This window comes from Babylonia areolata, chromosome 35 (genome assembly GCF_041734735.1).
Source record: "Babylonia areolata isolate BAREFJ2019XMU chromosome 35, ASM4173473v1, whole genome shotgun sequence".
Lineage (NCBI taxonomy): Eukaryota > Metazoa > Mollusca > Gastropoda > Neogastropoda > Buccinidae > Babylonia > Babylonia areolata.
Genome location: NC_134910.1, coordinates 27,362,507 through 27,381,009, shown reverse-complemented (window position 1 = coordinate 27,381,009; position 18,503 = coordinate 27,362,507). Strand labels below are relative to the sequence as shown.

General features: G+C 42.3%; 1 protein-coding gene across 2 annotated transcripts in view; it reads left to right on the top strand.

Moving 5' to 3' along the window:
- LOC143277828 (dipeptidyl peptidase 9-like) overlaps positions 1-18,503 on the top strand; it is a 43,147-nt gene that overhangs the window by 6,786 nt on the left and 17,858 nt on the right. For both annotated transcript variants that reach the window (XM_076582740.1, XM_076582739.1), the window contains exons 4-10: positions 1,758-1,883; positions 4,194-4,381; positions 5,999-6,102; positions 7,633-7,804; positions 11,108-11,270; positions 13,608-13,684; positions 16,429-16,499. In XM_076582740.1, the coding sequence (XP_076438855.1) occupies positions 1,758-1,883; positions 4,194-4,381; positions 5,999-6,102; positions 7,633-7,804; positions 11,108-11,270; positions 13,608-13,684; positions 16,429-16,499 (901 nt within the window). The remainder of the gene's footprint in view (positions 1-1,757; positions 1,884-4,193; positions 4,382-5,998; positions 6,103-7,632; positions 7,805-11,107; positions 11,271-13,607; positions 13,685-16,428; positions 16,500-18,503) is intronic.

The following is an 18,503-nucleotide window of genomic DNA, read 5'->3' as shown; positions in this document are numbered from 1 at the left end:
AGTTAATTTGCTTTAAACTGATCTTTCTCATCTTAAACATTACATTTTGAAATTATACTCAATACATAAAAGCTTGGATTTTTTTTTTAAAGTGTATCACAAGTGAGTCTTGAAGGCCTTGCCTCTCTTGTTTAAAATGTGATCAAGGCCTATAATTCTGAGTATCTTTCTAACAAATATCAACCATGGGGAAGTTGTATTTTATTGTTGGTACATGGACTTCTATAATTTGTTGACGAGGGAAGTTTCTGGTAATTGAATTATGTGAATCCAATATGAATTATGTGAATTCATATGTTGTCACTTGTTTGTGTGTGTGTGTGTGTGTGTGTGAGCCCCTGTATATGCCATTGTGGAAGCACATTTTGCTGTCTTTAGTGCAGAGTGGAAAGAGCTGAAGAGGTTTTCTTTATTTTTTGTTTTTGTTGTTTGTTTTGTTTTGTTCCTGGGCCTGCAACTCCCACATTCTGTTGCAAATTATGATTGGGATTTTATGTGCATTCATGACTTTGCACCCTGTCATTTAGGCAGCCGTACTCCATTTTCAGGGGTGTGCATGCTAGGTGTGCGCGTTTTTCCATCATCCATGTAACGCTGGTGTTTTGGATGTGCTTATTTGATCCTCCGCATGGCATGAGTATGCAAATTAAGGAGATCAACTTAAGGAACTAGCAGGTCTGCACATAGTTAAGCTGACTTGGGAGTCTGGAAACCAATGAATTCCACCCTTGATACAAGGATTGAATCCTTGAACTCAGACCCTCAGATTGCAAGTCCAATGCTCTAACCATTTGGTTATTACACCATTCTTCTTCTGCTTCGTTCATGGGCTGCTGCTCACACGTTCACTCATATACATGAGTTGGCTTTTATGTGTATGACCATTTTAACTCCACCGTGTAGGCAGTCGTACTCTGTTTTCGGGGGTGGGTGGGGGGAGGGGATGCATGCTGGGTAAGTTCTTGATTCCATAACCCACCAAACTCTGACATGGATTACAATCCTTAACGCGCTTATTTGATCTGCTGCATGCGTATACACACAAACAGTGGTTCAGGCACTAGGTCCGCACATCTGATGACCTGGGAGGTTGGAAAAAATTCTCCACCCTTTACCCACCAGGCGCTGTGATCTGAGACCCTCAGGTTGAAAGTCCAGTGCTTTGACCGGTCACCTGTTGGGTCTGTTGCCCGTCATTATGATTCGACCAGAGGGAGTGGAGGAGGCGGTGGGGTGGTGTGGTTGAGAGGGCCAGAAGTAGAGGGCCCAGAGTGTCAGCGAATTGATCGTGATCGCCCGATCGAGCTATATGATTATGTGACCTGTTTGAAGACATAATTTGACAAAAAACAAGAACGCCAGAGAATCGACAGACAGAAAATACAAAAAAACTTAGCCGTATAAAGAGCACAGGAACAGGAGTCAAGGTGGCTGCCGGAAAAAGAGAAAGCTAGTCAGGGATACAGAGGGGAGGTAACCTACTTCCGGGAGGTTATCGGCCATAGCTACTTTCGTTTTCTCCGCATAGGCGGATAGTAGTTTGCACAGGACAGGAATCGGACTCCCTGCCAGAGTCTGCACTAGTGGGTCATGGTAAGCATGTTAGACAAACGTAATTTTAGGGAAAAAATTTATTACAATTAATAATGAAATTTTGCTGTTATTATTATTATTAGTAGTAGTAGCAGTAGTATCATCATATATTTTTTATTTTTGATAACAATGCTAATGCTAATATCAGCGTTGTTGTTGAACAGACCCAGACAGCAGTCGGCTGGAAGACAACCCCCTGACTGCGGGTGTTCCATCCTTTGTGATGTCGGAGGAGTTTGATCGTTACACTGGCTACTGGTGGCAGCCTGTGGCTGACCAGAGTTCTGCAGGTGTGTGTGTGTGTGTGTGTGTGTGTGTGTGTGTGTGTGTGTGAGTGAGAGAGACAGAGAGATGTGTGTGTGTGTGTGTGTGTGTGTGTGTGTGTGTGTGTGAGAGAGAGAGGTGTGTGTGTGTGAGAGAGAGAGAGAGAGAGAGAGAGATGTGTGTGTGTGTGTGTGTGTGTGAGAGAGAGAGATGTTTGTGTGTGTTTGTGTCCATGCATGTGAGATGTTTGTGTGTGTATGTGAGAGAGAGAGAGATGTGTGTGTGTGTGTGTGTGTGTGAGAGAGAGAGAGAAAGATTGTGTGTGTATGTGTTTGTATGTGGTTTGAAAGAGAGAGAGAGAGTTTGTGTGTGTGAAAGACAAGGGGGGGGGGAGTGTGTGTGTGTGTGTATGTGTGTGTGTGTATCTGTGAGAAAATGAGTGTGTGTATCAGTGTGAGAGTGTGTGTATATTTGAGAGTGCATTGTATATGTGTCAGTGTGCGTGTGTGTGTGTGTGTGTCACAGGTTTGCATTAATTTACGAATAATCATATATATATATTTGTATGGGTCTGCCTTCACTCACTCTGGACGAATAGTTCTCTCCCTTGCTTTTCCCTCAGACGACCCATTTGTTAGGGTCAGGAAAAAAAAATCACAAAAAATACAAAACATAAAGTAACTGAATGAAACTCTCTGTACTTGACCCACTGACCCCTCTCCTCACGTCGTGTGTGCACCCACCCCCCTCCCTCTTCACTGCTCTCAGAAGCTGGGTCACTGTCAGTACCTTCTTGCTGGTATCTTCATTGCAGATACTTCAAAGTCTTCATCATCCTCGTCAGTGTCAAAACCTTTAGTTTGAAGCATTTCAATCACTTCAGCAGCAGTAAAAGCCGCTGTCGTGATCTATTTTGCTCCAAAAATTTCCACTTGTATCGCCTGCAACGCCATTTTCTATACATATGCAGATTAGCTTGTCATGTGGGGTGCCGAAGTGAAACAGTCGCCAGCGAGTGTGTTGTTCCGGAATCTTACGATGAAACTTTCCATTCGACCCTTGACACGTTCGCAGTGCCCAGTGTAGCTGCGGTTGTTCTGCTACCCCATGAGGAAAACGTGGAAACTGCTGTAGCATTCCATTGTCCAGAACCGCGTCTTATGTCAGGAATGTTATGGCGTTCTATCATCCGGAGTGAGTTAAAGAGCATGCATCCAATTATTGTGTCAGATCAGAAGAGTGGAGGTGGGATGGGAGGTAACTGAATGTACCTGGTTACTTTAGGAAATGACTGTTGTGTCCAGCTGTAGGAATAAACCAAATTGGCGCTGACATACAAAAACACACGGACTTGGACAGACACGCAGACACAGACAGGCTGACAGACACACACACACATACTCTCTTGCTGGCTGTCTCTCACATATGCATGCAGAGACATGCAAACACACACTCATACACCACACACACACACACACACACATAAACAACCCCCCCCCCTGCCCCCCACACACACATTGACATAGATAGGCAGACAGACAGACACACACACACACACACACACACACACAGTGACGCACACACACACACACACACACACACACAGAGTCGCGCACACACACACACACTCTCTCTCTCTCTCTCTCTCTCTCTCTCTCTCTCTGTCATACCCCCAACACCATTACATACACACTGAAATACACACAGACACAGTCACACACACACACACACACACACACACACACACACACACACACACACACACTCTCTCTCTCTCTCTCTTTGTCATACCCCCAACACCATTACATACACACTGAAACAGACACAGTCTCTCTCTCTCACACACACACACACACACACACACACACACACACACAGAGTCACACACGGAGTCACACATGCGCACACTCTATCTCTCTCTGTCTGTCTCTGTCATACCCTCAACACCATTACATACACACTGAAACACACACACACACACACACACACACTCTCTCTCTCTCTCTGTCATACCCCCAACACCATCACATACACACTGAGACACACACAATCACACACATAACTCACACACACACACACACACAGAGTCACACATGCACACACTCTCTCTCTCTGTCTGTCTGTCATACCCCCAACACCATTACATACACACTGAAACACACACACACAAACTCATACCCTCCCACATGCTCATACCCTCACACACACACACACACACACACACACACACACACACACACACACACACACATCCACCCCCCACCCCCCACCCCGAACCCACACCCCCCGGACACACAAAACACACCCTACTCACCCGCCCTTTCTGTGTGTCTCAGGAGAGGTGCAGACACTGCGGGTTCTCTACGAAGAGGTGGACGAAGGCAAGGTGGAGATTCTGCGCATCTTCGCCCCCAGCTCCCAGGACTCGGACGGGGTGGATGAGTACAGGTACCCGCGTGCAGGTTCCGCCAACGCCAGCAGCGTCTTGAAGATTGTGGAGTTTCAGGTCAACTCCTTTGGACCGGTGCGTTTTCCGTCTGTCTGTCTGTCCGTCTTGTCTGTCTGGTTGGTTGGGCTTGGCATGGTTGTGGGGATTATAACAAAAAAAGAGAGAAAAAAAAATTGGGGGGTTGGGTTGGGTGGGGGGGGGGGTATTATTTTTAGTTTAGTTGTTGATTCAGATGTCTTCATCCTTCATGACATTCAACAATTTTCTATATTTTTTGTTTGTTTATATATGTGTTTATATATATATATATATATATATATATATGAGTCATGGCCTAGAGGTAACGCGTCTGCCTAGGAAGCGAGAGAATCTGAGCGCGCTGGTTCGAATCATGGCTCAGCCGCCAATATTTTTTCATGAAGCACTCGCACAGTGACATGCGTGCACACACACACTTGCACATAAACACACACATAAAAAATATTCACATAGAGAAACGAACACATAGTTTTTAATTTATACGTGAATCAGTTGAATTTTCAAGTGTGTGTGTGTTTGTGTGTGTGTGAGTGTGAAAGTGAATACATTTAACAAAAAAGAAAAAGTTTCACATGTGTGTGAAAGGGAGTACGCTGTACAAAAACAAATTTTCATGTGTGTGAAAAAGGAAAAACGCTTAACAGAAATAAATTTTCACATATGTGAGAAAGAGAAAGCATTCAACAAGAATATCAGTATCAGTATCAGTAGCTCAAGGAGGCATCACTGCGTTCGGACAAATCCATATACGCTACACCACATCTGCCAAGCAGATGCCTCACCAGCAGCGTAACCCAACGCGCTTAGTCAGGCCTTGAGAGAAAAAAAAAAAGGTATATATATATATATGTATATATATATATATTTATATATATAGAGAGAGAGAGAGAGAAAGAGAGAGAAGCGTACATATATAAATAAATAAATAATAATTATGATGGGGGGAAAAAAAAAAGAAAAAGAAAAAAAAGATAGTAGTAATGAAAATAATGATAATAATAATAATAATAATAATAATAAAAAATAAATAAATAATTAAATAAATAAATAAGACAACAATGATGATAAATAAGCAAATAAATATAAAACATGAAGACACACATTCACACATACACCCACACATGCATAACAGATATGCCCCAACAAGAATAGAAACACATAAGCAAGAATCATTCCTTGTGCATGCTTGGCAGATTCATTCACAGTATGATATGTATTTGTTTTCTATTTGTATTTCTTTTTATCACAACAGATTTCTCTGTGTGAAATTTTGGCTGCTCTCCCCAGGGAGAGCGCGTCGCTACACTACAGCGCCACCCATTTTTTTTGTATTTTTTCCTGCGTGCAGTTTTATTTGTTTTTCCTGTCGAAGTGGATTTTTCTACAGAATTTTGCCAGGAACAACCCTTTTGTTGCTGTGGATTCTTTTACGTGCGCTAAGTGCACCCGGTTTATTGTCTCATCGGAATGACTAGCGTCCAGACCACCACTCAAGGTCTAGTGGAGGGGGAGAAAATATCGGCGGCTGAGCCGTGATTCGAACCAGCGCTCTCAGATTCTCTCACTTCCTAGGCGGACGCGTTACCTCTAGGCCATCACTCCAGGTACTGATAAGGAAACCGGCTTTTGACGAAGGCCTTTTTCCTTGTGCAGGTGGTGGGTTCCAGGCAAGAGCGCCACCTGGTGGAGCCGTTGACAACTCACTGCCCCTGGGCAGAGTACCTTGTACGAGCAGGCTGGACCCCTGACGGAAAGTAGTGAGTTGATAATGACGATTCAAATTTGTAGTAGTTGTCATGTTAGAGACGCTGAGTTCTTCTTCTTCTTCTTCTGCGTTCGTGGGCTGCAACTCCCACGTTCACTCGTATGCACATGAGTGGGCTTTTACGTGTATGACCATTTTTACCCCGCCATATAGGCAGCCATACTCCGTTTTCGGGGGTGTGCATGCTGGGTATGTTCTTGTTTCCATAACCCACCGAACGCTGACATGGATTACAGGATCTTTAACGTGCGTATTTGATCTTCTGCTTGCATATACACACGAAGGGGGTTCAGGCACTAGCAGGTCTGCACATATGTTGACCTGGGAGATCGTAAAAATCTCCACCCTTCACCCACCAGGCGCCGTCACCGTGATTCGAACCCGGGACCCTCAGATTGACGGTCCAACGCTTTAACAACTCGGCTATTGCGCCCGTCTTCTGAGTTCTTAATTGCATACGGGGGTCAGACTCTTAGGTGGGAGTGTTTCCGTATCATACAGATTTTCAGATTGATTTCCCCCCCCCCCGTTTATTTTACTTATTTTTAGCCTTGGATAAGCCTCGCGCTGGGACTATACGGCATAGGGGCGCGTCCCCCAGGTGGCGGATGGGGGAGCCTTCCCTTTGGGGGTTGCACCAAATGATATGGAATAAGGTGCCGTGGACCCACATAGTCTAGGAGAAGGACAACTCTGATTTCAAACCCGGGCAGATGGAGCCCGATAGTCTCAGCAGGCAGTCCTTCCAAGAGAAGGAAAACTCCCAAGAGAAAACCGGGCCAGCTGTAAACCGTTACCAGAACAGGAAATCACCGAAGACAGCGCCACAGAGGCCTCTCTAAGGGTCGTGATCTGATTAAAACCGGCTGTGCACACACTCTGCGACACTTGGCTACGCAGACAGCCTTGGCTAAGCGTTCCCAGGTATACCAGTAGCAGACATAGTTTTTACAAAAGTTGGTCACTCCCACCCTGTGGAAATGTGATAGTGGAGATGGTTAATCTGTGTCTTATTTGATAATGCTCTTGAGTAATATTAACATTGATGATTATACTTTGTGTTCTGTACAGTGTTTGATTATGTACTTTAGTTATATTAACATAAATAATTTTAATGTGTGTTCAGTGCAGCATTTGATAATATACTTTAAAAATGGTATTGATAATTATGCTGCATGTTCTGTGTAGTTTTTGATAATGTGTGAAAGGATATAAATATTTTAATGAGGCCATGTTCAGATGCAGCGATATATTGTTATTCAGTTGCAGCTGTTGACATGCGTTTTGTTGTTTGATGTCTGAATGGGCTTTTTATTTCTTTTAACTCACTCCGGACGAATAGTTCTCTCCCTTGCTTTTCCTTACAGACAACCCATTTGTTAGGGTTAGGAAACAAATCACAAAAAATACAAAACATAAAGTAATTGAATGAAACTCACTGTACTTGACCCACTGACCCCTCTCCTCACATCGTGTGAACGCCCATCCCCCTTATTGTGTGTGTGTGTGTGTGTGTGTGCAGTGTGTACGCCCAAGTGTTGGACCGGAGCCAACAACACCTACGCCTGCTGCTGATCCCCGTGGACTGCTTTGTGCCTGTGATGGACGGGGACATTGACATGCTGAGTCTGGACCTGACAACCTACCCCCCCGTGCAGTGCATCTATGAGGAGTCCAACTCCATCTGGATCAATGTCAGTGTAAATGATGGTGGTGGTGGTGGATCGTTTTTTTGACTCGCTTGTGTGAACAAAGTGAGTCTATGTTTTAACTTGGTGTTCGGTTGTCTGTGCGTGTGTGTGTGTGTCCGTGTGTCTGTGTGTCCGTGGTAAACTTTAACATTGACATTTTCTCTGCAAATACTTTGTCAGTTGACACCAAATTTGGCATAAAAATAGGAAAAATTCAGTTCTTTCCAGTCATCTTGTTTAAAACAATATTGCACCTCTGGGATGGGCACAAAAAAATAAAAAAAGAAGCCTAATTATATGCAAACTGCATTTACTGTTATATTTATATTTTTTGTATTCTCTAAACTTGGCACTTTGACCTCTTATTCTGACACAACAACAAGAGGAGTCATTATTATCATTTTTTTGTTCAAACAGGAACTTCTTTTGCAAAGCATGGAAGTTTTATTTATTTTGCAAACGTTTTGGTGCAGATAGTAAAAAAGGGAAATTACTCTGTAATTAATGCTAGGGGACTTAATTTGCTTTAAACTGATCTTTCTCATCTTAAACATTACATTTTGAAATTATACTCAATACATAAAAAGCTTGGATTTTTTTTTTTTTTTTTTTTTTAAGTGTATGAGTCTTGAAGGCCTTGCCTCTCTTGTTTTTTATACGGCGTGCAATGTTGTGCTGTGCAGGTCTGCGTGCTTTGCACGCTCCACACAGTTCATGTTTTGGCACTGTTACACACACTCATTAACAGCTGTTCTCACTCACACTTAAACATATGAATACGCACGCTTGCATGCACGCACACTCATGCTCGCGCTCACTTTCACAGACGCACACACACACCACACACACACATTTGCTGTCACACACACACACATACGCTCACTCACACACACACATGCTGACATGCAGACACACACACACACCACACACACACATCTGCTCACACACACACACATCTGCTCACACACACACACACATGCTGACATGCAGACGCACACACACACCACACACACACATTTGCTCTCACACACACACACATACGCTCACACACACACACACATGCTGACATGCAGACACACACACACACACATTCTCATGTGCACACTATCACACACACACACTTAGATGCAACACACACACACATGCACACGCATACGCACACGCACACGCACACACTGTAGCATAGCTAATGGGATGCTTGGTAAAATAGATTTTTTCTTGAGATTTAATTCAAACTCATAATTGAATTCAAACTCATGAAGAGATGGAGGGTTACACAGATGGGATGGTAGAGAGTTACAACTTTATTGGGGCAGTGAAACTGAAATCACGTTCCCCGGCTGTCTTCATTAGAGGTTTTGGAAGACTCACTGGAGGAATGGAGGCTATGGGAAAAGAAGTGCTGCTCTTTGGTTTAATTCTGGTCTTACTCTGGTGATATTTGATTTTTAAATGAACTATGATCTTTGTGAAGAGAGAGACAGAGAGAGAGGGGATGAGAGAAAGTGTATGTGTGTGTGTGTGGTGTGTGTGTGTGTGTGTGTGTGGGAAGATGTGCAATGCGGTTTGGCTGACTGACATGGAGAGGCACGTAAATTTCAGTAATCTGTATATTTGTATATAGCTATTTCCATTTGGTGCCATTTAATTTATCTTTTTATTTTCTGTTCATTTTATTTGTTTGTTGTTTTCTTCTTATGTTGCTGCTGCCAAAAAGAAAATCTCTGTACCAAAGTATAGACAATAAAGTTTGTGTATTGTGTATTGTGAAGTAAGTTCATTATCGATGACTGTTGACTTACATCTGTGCCCAGATTCATGTTGTTGTCGATTATTGACTTATGTCTGTGCTCGCGTTTATGTTGTTCATGTCATTGATTGTTGACTTACATCTGTGCCCAGGTTCATGATGTTCATGTCATTGATTGTTGACTTACATCTGTGCCCAGGTTCATGTTGTTCATGTCATTGATTGTTGACTTACATATGTGCCTAGGTTCATGTTGTTCATGACACTGATCGTTGACTTACATCCGTGCCTAGGTTCATGATGTTCATGTCATTGATTGTTAACTTACATCTGTGCCCAGGTTCATGTTGTTCATGTCACTGATTGTTGACTTACATATGTGCCCAGGTTCATGTTGTTCATGTCATTGATTGTTGACTTACATCTGTGGCCAGGTTCATGTTGTTCATGTCATTGATTGTTGACTTGCATATGTGGCCAGGTTCATGATGTTCATGTCATTGATTGTTGACTTATATCTGTGCCCACGTTCATGTTGCTAATGTCACTGATTGTTGACATAATCTGTGCCCAGGTTCATGATGTGCATTTCACTGATTGTTGACTTATATCTGTGCCCAGGTTCATGTTGTTCATGTCATTGATTGTTGACTTACATCTGTGCCCAGGTTCATGATGTTCATTTCATTGATTGTTGACTTACATCTGTGCCCAGGTCCATGATGTTCATGTCACTGATTGTTGACTTACATCTGTGGCCAGATTCATGTTGTTCATTTCATTGATTGTTGACTTACATCTGTGCCCAGGTCCATGATGTTCATGTCACTGATTGCTGACTTACATCCGTGCCTAGGTACATGATGTTCATGTCACTGATTGTTGACGTACATCCGTGCCAAGGTTCATGTTGTTCATGTCATTGATTGTTGACGTACATCTGTGGCCAGATTCATGTTGTTCATGTTATTGATTGTTGACTTACATCTGTGCCTAGGTTCTTGTTGTTCATGTTATTGATTGCTGACGTACATCTGTGCCTAGGTTCATGTTGTTCATGTCATTGATTGTTGACGTACATTTGTGCCTAGGTTCATGATGTTCATGTCATTGATTGTTGACTTACATCCGTGCCAAGGTTCATGTTGTTCATGTAACTGATTGTTGACTTACATCTGTGCCCAGGTTCATGATGTTCATGTCATTGATTGTTGACTTACATCCATGCCAAGGTTCATGTTGTTCATGTCACTGATTGTTGACTTACATCCGTGCCAAGGTTCATTTTGTTCATGTCATTGATTGTTGACTTACATCCGTGCCTAGATTCATGTTGTTAATGTTATTGATTGTTGACTTACATCCGTGCCAAGGTTCATTTTGTTCATGTTATTGATTGTTGTTGTACATCTGCCCAGGTTCATGTAGTTCATATAATGGACTGTTGTCTGACGTCTTTGATCAGGTTCATGGTGTTCATGCCACTGACTTTTGCCGGACGTCTTTGCCCAGGTTCATGATGTTCATGACGTTGCCTGCTGTTGACATGTGCCCAGGTTCACGATATTCTCCACTTCTTCCCTCAAACGTTTGAGAACGAGATCAGCTTTGTGTGGGCCAGTCAGAAGTCCGGCTATCGTCACCTGTACCACGTGACCTCGAGCGTCTCGTCCTCTGGTGCTCCCCGCACCTTGCCTGAAGGGGAGGGCACTGTCCCAGGTAGGGGCTTGGATGGGAGTGTTTCCGTATTGCACAGATTTCTGTATTGGCATGTTGGCAATATGTATGTATGTATGTGTATATATATATCAGGGATCGCATTAACGCATGTTTTTCGCGTATTTGACGCATTTTGATTTTCGCTGACGCATTTTCACAGCGCTCACGCGTAACACTTACGCAAAACAACTTTTACTCCAAGCCGTATCAATGCAACTTTAGGACTGACTTGGCAGCTAGGTTTGCGATACTGAATCAGACGGTACAAGACAAAGTGTCTGTGCATGCGGAGCACTGCGAGATGCCTACGTGACTCTTAACAGCTACAGCCAATTAACAGAGTACGCGCGCACACAACACTGCTTAGCTGACGAGTTTTGGAACAGAGTGGGCGTCATTACAGGGCGTGACCCTGTAGCGGGAAAGTTAAGCCTTGTTTGACTGCTGAACGTTACTCGGCTAGCCTAGTCCCTAGCGTTTTTTTGTTTTCCACTGTATCTCAGTCACGGAATCGACTCAATATGATTGTCAGGGCTTGCGGTGAATTTCAGTGCCGATGTGAGCGGCGAAAATAGGTGAGTAAACCTTTGATTTAGTGTCATAGGTCTGACGCAATTCTGACTCTTACGCGTTTTTTTGCCGACTTTGCGTAAGCTGCACGCGTTTTGAAAAAGTCTAGCGCGATCCCTGATGTATATATATATATTATATATATATATATGATAGTCGTGTCAGACTATGACCACCAGAACAGCAGAGGAGGCAACAGCTGTCCTAACTATCTGGGCTGGAATTTAATTATAGTGGAGAGTGTCTTGCCCAAGTCACATCCCCATTCTCTCGGCCACGAGGATTTTAGGACAGTCGGTGTTGGGGATGGTCCCCAAAAGGCCAACAAGCCCAGCAAGCCCCCAAAGCTGCAGCACTAAGTGAAATTTGGCAATATATCTATATATATATTTTTTTCCCCTCTTTTGCTTTGTTTCGGTATTAAGACGTGCGCTTGAGTTATTGTCCCCTTAGATCCCTGCCACAAACTTTTTCACCGTTACAAAAATCAGTTTCTCACACCCATCTCGTATTTTAGACAGCCCTTAAAACACATGATCACCTCATTTCTGTGATTTTACATGAACATTTCACACTTTTAGAGATGTGCATTTTATACACAGGATCAGTGCGCAGATTAAAAAAAAAAAAAAAAAAAATCAGGCAAGTAATACCTAGTCATGCTTGCTTTTTTTTTTTTTTTCTCAGAGAGAGGAGAAAGAGCAAGATGCAGTTTGTTTCACTCGTAATTTCAGTAAAATTAGTTGGGTTGTACAAGTCTCTGCCATTGTGCTTTTGAGACGTGTGGTCAACTTGTATGTTAAAAAAAAAATTGGAGTGGCATTGTAAAAATGAGCTTTTTTTTGTTTTTTGTTGTTGTTGTTGTTGAAAGGTTAGTTGGTTGTTTTTTTTTGGTTTTTTTTGGTTTTTTTTTGTGCCCAGACTTTCTTGGGTCGACCACTGTTTTATTATGTATATAAATTCATTATGACAATTCAGAATAGATGGGGAAAATGTGAGCATAAACAATGACAGATGTAAGTGATTATGCTGATATATATATATATATATATATATATATATATATATATATATATATATATATATATATATATAGTTCATTACACAATCCAACACATGAATCATTTAATGGTTTTTAGTGACAATATGTAAAGTCACAGACACAAATACAGACACAGAAACATAAGCACACACACACGCGCACACACACACACACACACACACACACACGTTTCAAGTTTCAAGTTTTAATTATCCTTTCACTCCTATTGGAGTATGGAGGATTATTGCAAAATAATCTTTTCGTGCCCAGAACAAACATTTCCAAATACACAACAATGTCACATAAAAGTTGGGAAAACACAAATGTCTTTTAACTCCAAAAGTATAACTAGGCAACATTTGCAAATCTAATCATCTTACTTACAGCGAAAATGACTTTTTTTGTCTCCTTTGAGCATGTTACAAAAATTAAAAACCGATTTTGGAGACAAATATTTTTTAGGAATATATCTGTTTCGTAACTGATCATAAATGGGACATTCCATTATAAAATGAAACTCATCACCAATCACAGACATGTTACAAACCTTACAAAACCGTAACTCGCGTGGTATGCCTTTGTGTCTCCCTGTTTCTATTTCCAGCTTATGATTACTACTTCGAAATGTGAAGAAGCTGATAACACACACACACACACACACACACACACACACACACACTTGTACATGCGTGTGTACCTACTCTTGCACTGGTGTCGTGTGGCAGTGCCCAGCTGTGGACAGGGTCAGATGTTGGAAGAGAAACCGCTGACCTCTGGAGAGTGGGACGTCGTGGGCAAACAGGTCAGTCGATGGTCAGTGACCTGGGTGGGGGTGGGGGGGGGGAGTGGAAGGGGTGTGGGGGGGCGGGGGGGGCAGTGGTGGGCTGTATGCCTAGTATGGAAAGAACCCTCCACCTTGTCGTGTCATTCTCCGCTAGTGGGTCACGGTAAAGTATGTGTAGTGAAAAGGACAATTTTTTTTCTTCCTAAAATTAAGTTTATTTAACATACCGTAAAGTTCGGTCTATTGAGCGCACTGGTATATAAGCCGCACCCACTAAATTTAGGAAAAAATTGAACTTTATGTATACATAAGCCGCACCGGCTTATAAGCCGCAGTTATTTCCGGTACCGGAACACATACTGATACTACAGAAAAGCTGTCGGTTATGAAATAAACACAAGCGGGAAACAACACAAAGAAAAGCGAGCGAAAATACTGCTAGTGCCACAAAAAAATAATAAATAAACACAACGAAAATAAGATCCATAATTTAGGGATAGTCACATTTATTCAACGTCATCCTGCTCACTGAATCCACTAAAATCTTCCTCTTCAGTGTCCGAGTTGAAGAGAACCAGCACAGCTTCCTCCGCCGTCTTGTCACTGACTTCAGCCTCGCTTTCACTTCATGAACATGAAGGTGGAGGTCGCTGCTAGTTTGTCGCTTGCACTGTTGTCTGCAAGGTCGATCGCCTTCAATTTGAAGGCTGCATCATAGGCATAACGTCACGTTTTCGGCATGATGAGGGTGTACGCTTGAGCAGAGCAGAACTGAATGCTGATCTGAAGGCTTTAATGTGTGGGGATTTGATTTATAAAATGTGAACAGTTAGCACACTGTCCTGAAGCTCATCCAAAAATTCATGGACAGAAATCATGATTTTGGTGAGTTGAAGGGCAGCTAAGAATAGACGAGAACGTGACACTCCCGGGATCGTTAAAATCCACAAATAAGCCGCTTCATTGTATAAGCCGCAGAGGTTGAAGTTGGGGTAAAAAGTCGCGGCTTATAGACCGAACTTTACGGTACTTACCGTGACCCACATTTAAGACCCTCCTGCCCTCCCTACTTCCTGTTCTCTCTGTTCCTGTTCTCTCTGCACACTGCACTGGTTACGGTTAGGTGCCGTCAAAAGAGGAAGCTAGCTAGTCAGGGATACAGAGGGGAGGTAACCTACTTCCGGGAGGTTATCGGCCGTAGCTACTTTTGTTTTCTCCACATAGGCGGGTAGTAGTTTGCACAGGACAGGAATGTCAGACCCCTGCCGGAGTCTGCATTAGTGGGTCATGGTAAGTATGTTACTTAAACGTAATTTTAGGAAGAAAATTTCCTTTTTGTGTGTGTGTATTGGATTGATTTAGTATGTTTTGTTTTATGTGTGTGTGTGTTGTGTGTGTGTGTGTGTGTTGTGTGTGTGTGTGTGTGTTGTGTATGTGTGTGTGTGTTGTGTGTGTGTGTGTTTGTGTGTTTTGATTTACTTTGTGTTTGGATCAGATGTCATGCAGTGTGATGATGTGTAGATTTGCATGCTACTGAGTTTGAGAGATTAGATTGTATTGTATTGTATTGGGTTGCATTGTGTTGTATTACTACATGTTCACTTTCTTCAGTGTACATATTTCTCAGGGTGAAGTTGCGTCTGCTGTCCCCCAGAGAGAGAATTGAGGGGGGTGTGTGTGTGTGTATGTGTGTGTGTTGCGCGCGTGTGTGTGTGTGTAATTTGTGTGTGTGTGTGTGTGTGTGTGTGTAATTTGTGTGTGTGTGTAATTTGTGTGTGTGTGTGTAATTTGGTGTGATATTTCAGTAGACTGTTGTCACCCACAGAAACCATCCTTTCTCAAAGGATTTTCAAAAATAGCTGTTCGTTGGGATCACATGTTGATTGACTTTCAGTGTTTTTAATGTTGGATTATTTTACTGCAAAGTTGGTCACCATCATTTAAAAATTTTTTTTGTTGTTTGTGCTCTTTGCTGTTAGCTGGGCTATGAAGAGCATGATTTGATTTGATTTTTTTATTGTTGAATATTTTAAGTTTTATATTTATTTGTCAATTTTCATCTTATATTTGTTTATATCTAACATCGTAAGATTTTTATCAGTATTGTTATTCAAAATATTATTGTTTATTTCTCACTCTCTACAACTGGCTTCGGATCCACTCTGTTTACGCATACCCAGATTCAAACACTCGACTGTCGTCCGCCGTTCTTTCTCTGTCTCTGGACCTTGCAGTTGGAATGAACTTCCTCTGTTGCTTCGTCAGGTCTCCGCACTCAGCTCTTTCAAGTCTGGCCTAAGAACCCACCTCTTCCCAAAATAGCCTCCCTTGCCTGCCTCTTCCTTGTCTTCAGTTTCTCCAGTTTTAGAGTTATGCATGCGTGTGAATGACAGGTGCGAAAGCGCTTTGATTTGTCTCTGCACAAGATTCAGTGCTATATAAATGCAATTATTATTATTATTATTTCTGCTTTTCTTTTCTTTCATATATTTATTTCTTTGTTGTTGTGTGTATTTTATTGATCATTATTATCATTTTGTTTTTGTTTTTTAGATATTTGTTTATCGTATTTTATTTTGTCTAACTGTATTTTCCCTCAAGAGCTGGCTAAGCGCGTCGGGGTACGCTGCTGGTCAGGCCACTGCGTAACAGATGTGGTGTAGCGTGTATGGATTTGTCTGAACGCAGTGACGCCTCCTTGCGGAGCTGAGCTGAGCTGAACTGAACTGCGATTTTGAAAGTATTTCTGGTTCTGTGTGCAGGTGTGGGTGGACGAGAAACGAGCCATCGTGTTCTTTACAGGGTTGAAGGATACTCCTTTGGAAATGCACTTGTAAGTGTGTGTGTGTGTCTGTGTGTGTGTGTGTGTGTGTGTGAGAGAGAGAGAGAGAGAGAGAGAGAGAGTTTTCTATTTAACTCTGTATGCAAGATTCAGATTCGGATGGTTTATTCAAAAAAGGCCTTAGCCCCTTATGAAGGGGTGGTGTGTAAACTTATTTCGAAAACATTATGACATACAGTATATGATACAATAAAACAAAACAATACCTAGACTGATAATGAGGAACAACTAAATGACCAGATTTTGAATGCTTTGTGTAGATAAGTTGCAAACTGTCTGACTTCTTCTTCACGACGTGACGTCATAAGCAAAACTAGTTTAAACATAGAAGGCTGAGAGTAATATTTCTGGGGTATGAAATTATATCTTAGTTCACATAACTTTGGACAACAAAACATGAAATGTAATTCGTTTTCTTCTGCATTTGTGCACAATGGACAAATAAGATCATGTCTGTATGCAAGAGAGAGAGAGAGAGTGTGTGTGTTTAACCCTTTCACTGCCAAACTCGCATTTATGCAGCAGCTGGGTAGAGGACCCATGTCAGTGAAAGGTGACCAGATCATGGGTCTGTTATCCTTGAACCTACTGCTCTTCATGTTCAGCGGTTGGACAGGTCATATTGTCCGCACATCGCAGAGGGGAATCCCCAGCTAGTCTCAGACACCATATTTTCTGTCTTCATAGCACAAGAGAATTTTGCACTCTAAATTGACTGGCAGTGAAAGAGTTAAGATTCAGACTCATTTTATTAGCCGTAGAGTTAACTGAGTCGTCTGAGATTTTATGGACATTGCAGGAAAATTGTAAAAAACAACAACAAACAAAAAAAACCCCAATGAAATGTGAAGACAAATACATGTTTGTGTGCAGAATGGTTGAAACAGCATTTTATTTGGAACATGTCACAATTTGTATTTGTATTTCATTTTATCACAACAGATTTCTCTGTGTGAAATTCGGGCTGCTCTCCCCAGGGAGAGCGCGTCGCTACACTACAGCGCCACCCTTTTTTCTTTTTTTTTTAAAAATTTTTTCCTGCATGCAGTTTTATTTGTGTGACAGGTATGCTGTATCATACGCTCACCCCAGTGACGTTCACGTTTTCTCTCAATCGCATGCATTGTGAAAGTGCGAGAAAAACGTGGTCTAACATTGCGTTTTGTGTGTGACAGGTATGCTGTATCGTACGCTCACCCCAGTGACATTCAAGTTTTCTGTCATTCGCATGCTTTGTGAAAGTGTGAAAAACGTGGTCTAACATTGCGTTTTGTGTGTTATAGGTACACTGTATCGTACGCTCACCGCAGTGACATTCACGCTTTCAATCACATGCTATGTGAAAGTGCGAGAAAAACATGGTCTAACGTTACGTTTTGTGTGTGACGGGTACGCTGTATCGTACGCTCACCCCAGTGACATTCACGATTTTCTTTCAATCGCATGCTTTGTGAAAGTGCGAGAAACCGTGGTCTAACATTGCGTTTTGTGTGTTATAGGTACACTGTATCGTACGCTCACCGCAGTGACATTCACGCTTTCAATCACATGCTATGTGAAAGTGCGAGAAAAACGTAGTCTAACATTGCGTTTTGTGTGTGACGGGTACACTGTATCGTACGCTCACCCCAGTGACATTCATGTTTTCTTTCAGTCGCATGTGTTGTGAAAGTGTGAGAAAAACATGGTCTAACATTGCGTTTTGTGTGTGACAGGTATGCTGTATCGTACGCTCACCCCAGTGACATTCACGTTTTCAGTCATTCGCATGCGTTGTGAAAGTGCGAGAAAAACGTAGTCTAACATTGCGTTTTGTGTGTTATAGGTACACTGTATCGTACGCTCACCCCAGTGACATTCACGCTTTCAATCACATGCTATGTGAAAGTGCGAGAAAAACGTGGTCTAACATTGCGTTTTGTGTGTGACAGGTACGCTGTATCGTACGCTCACCCCAGTGACATTCACATTTTCAGTCAGTCGCATGCTTTGTGA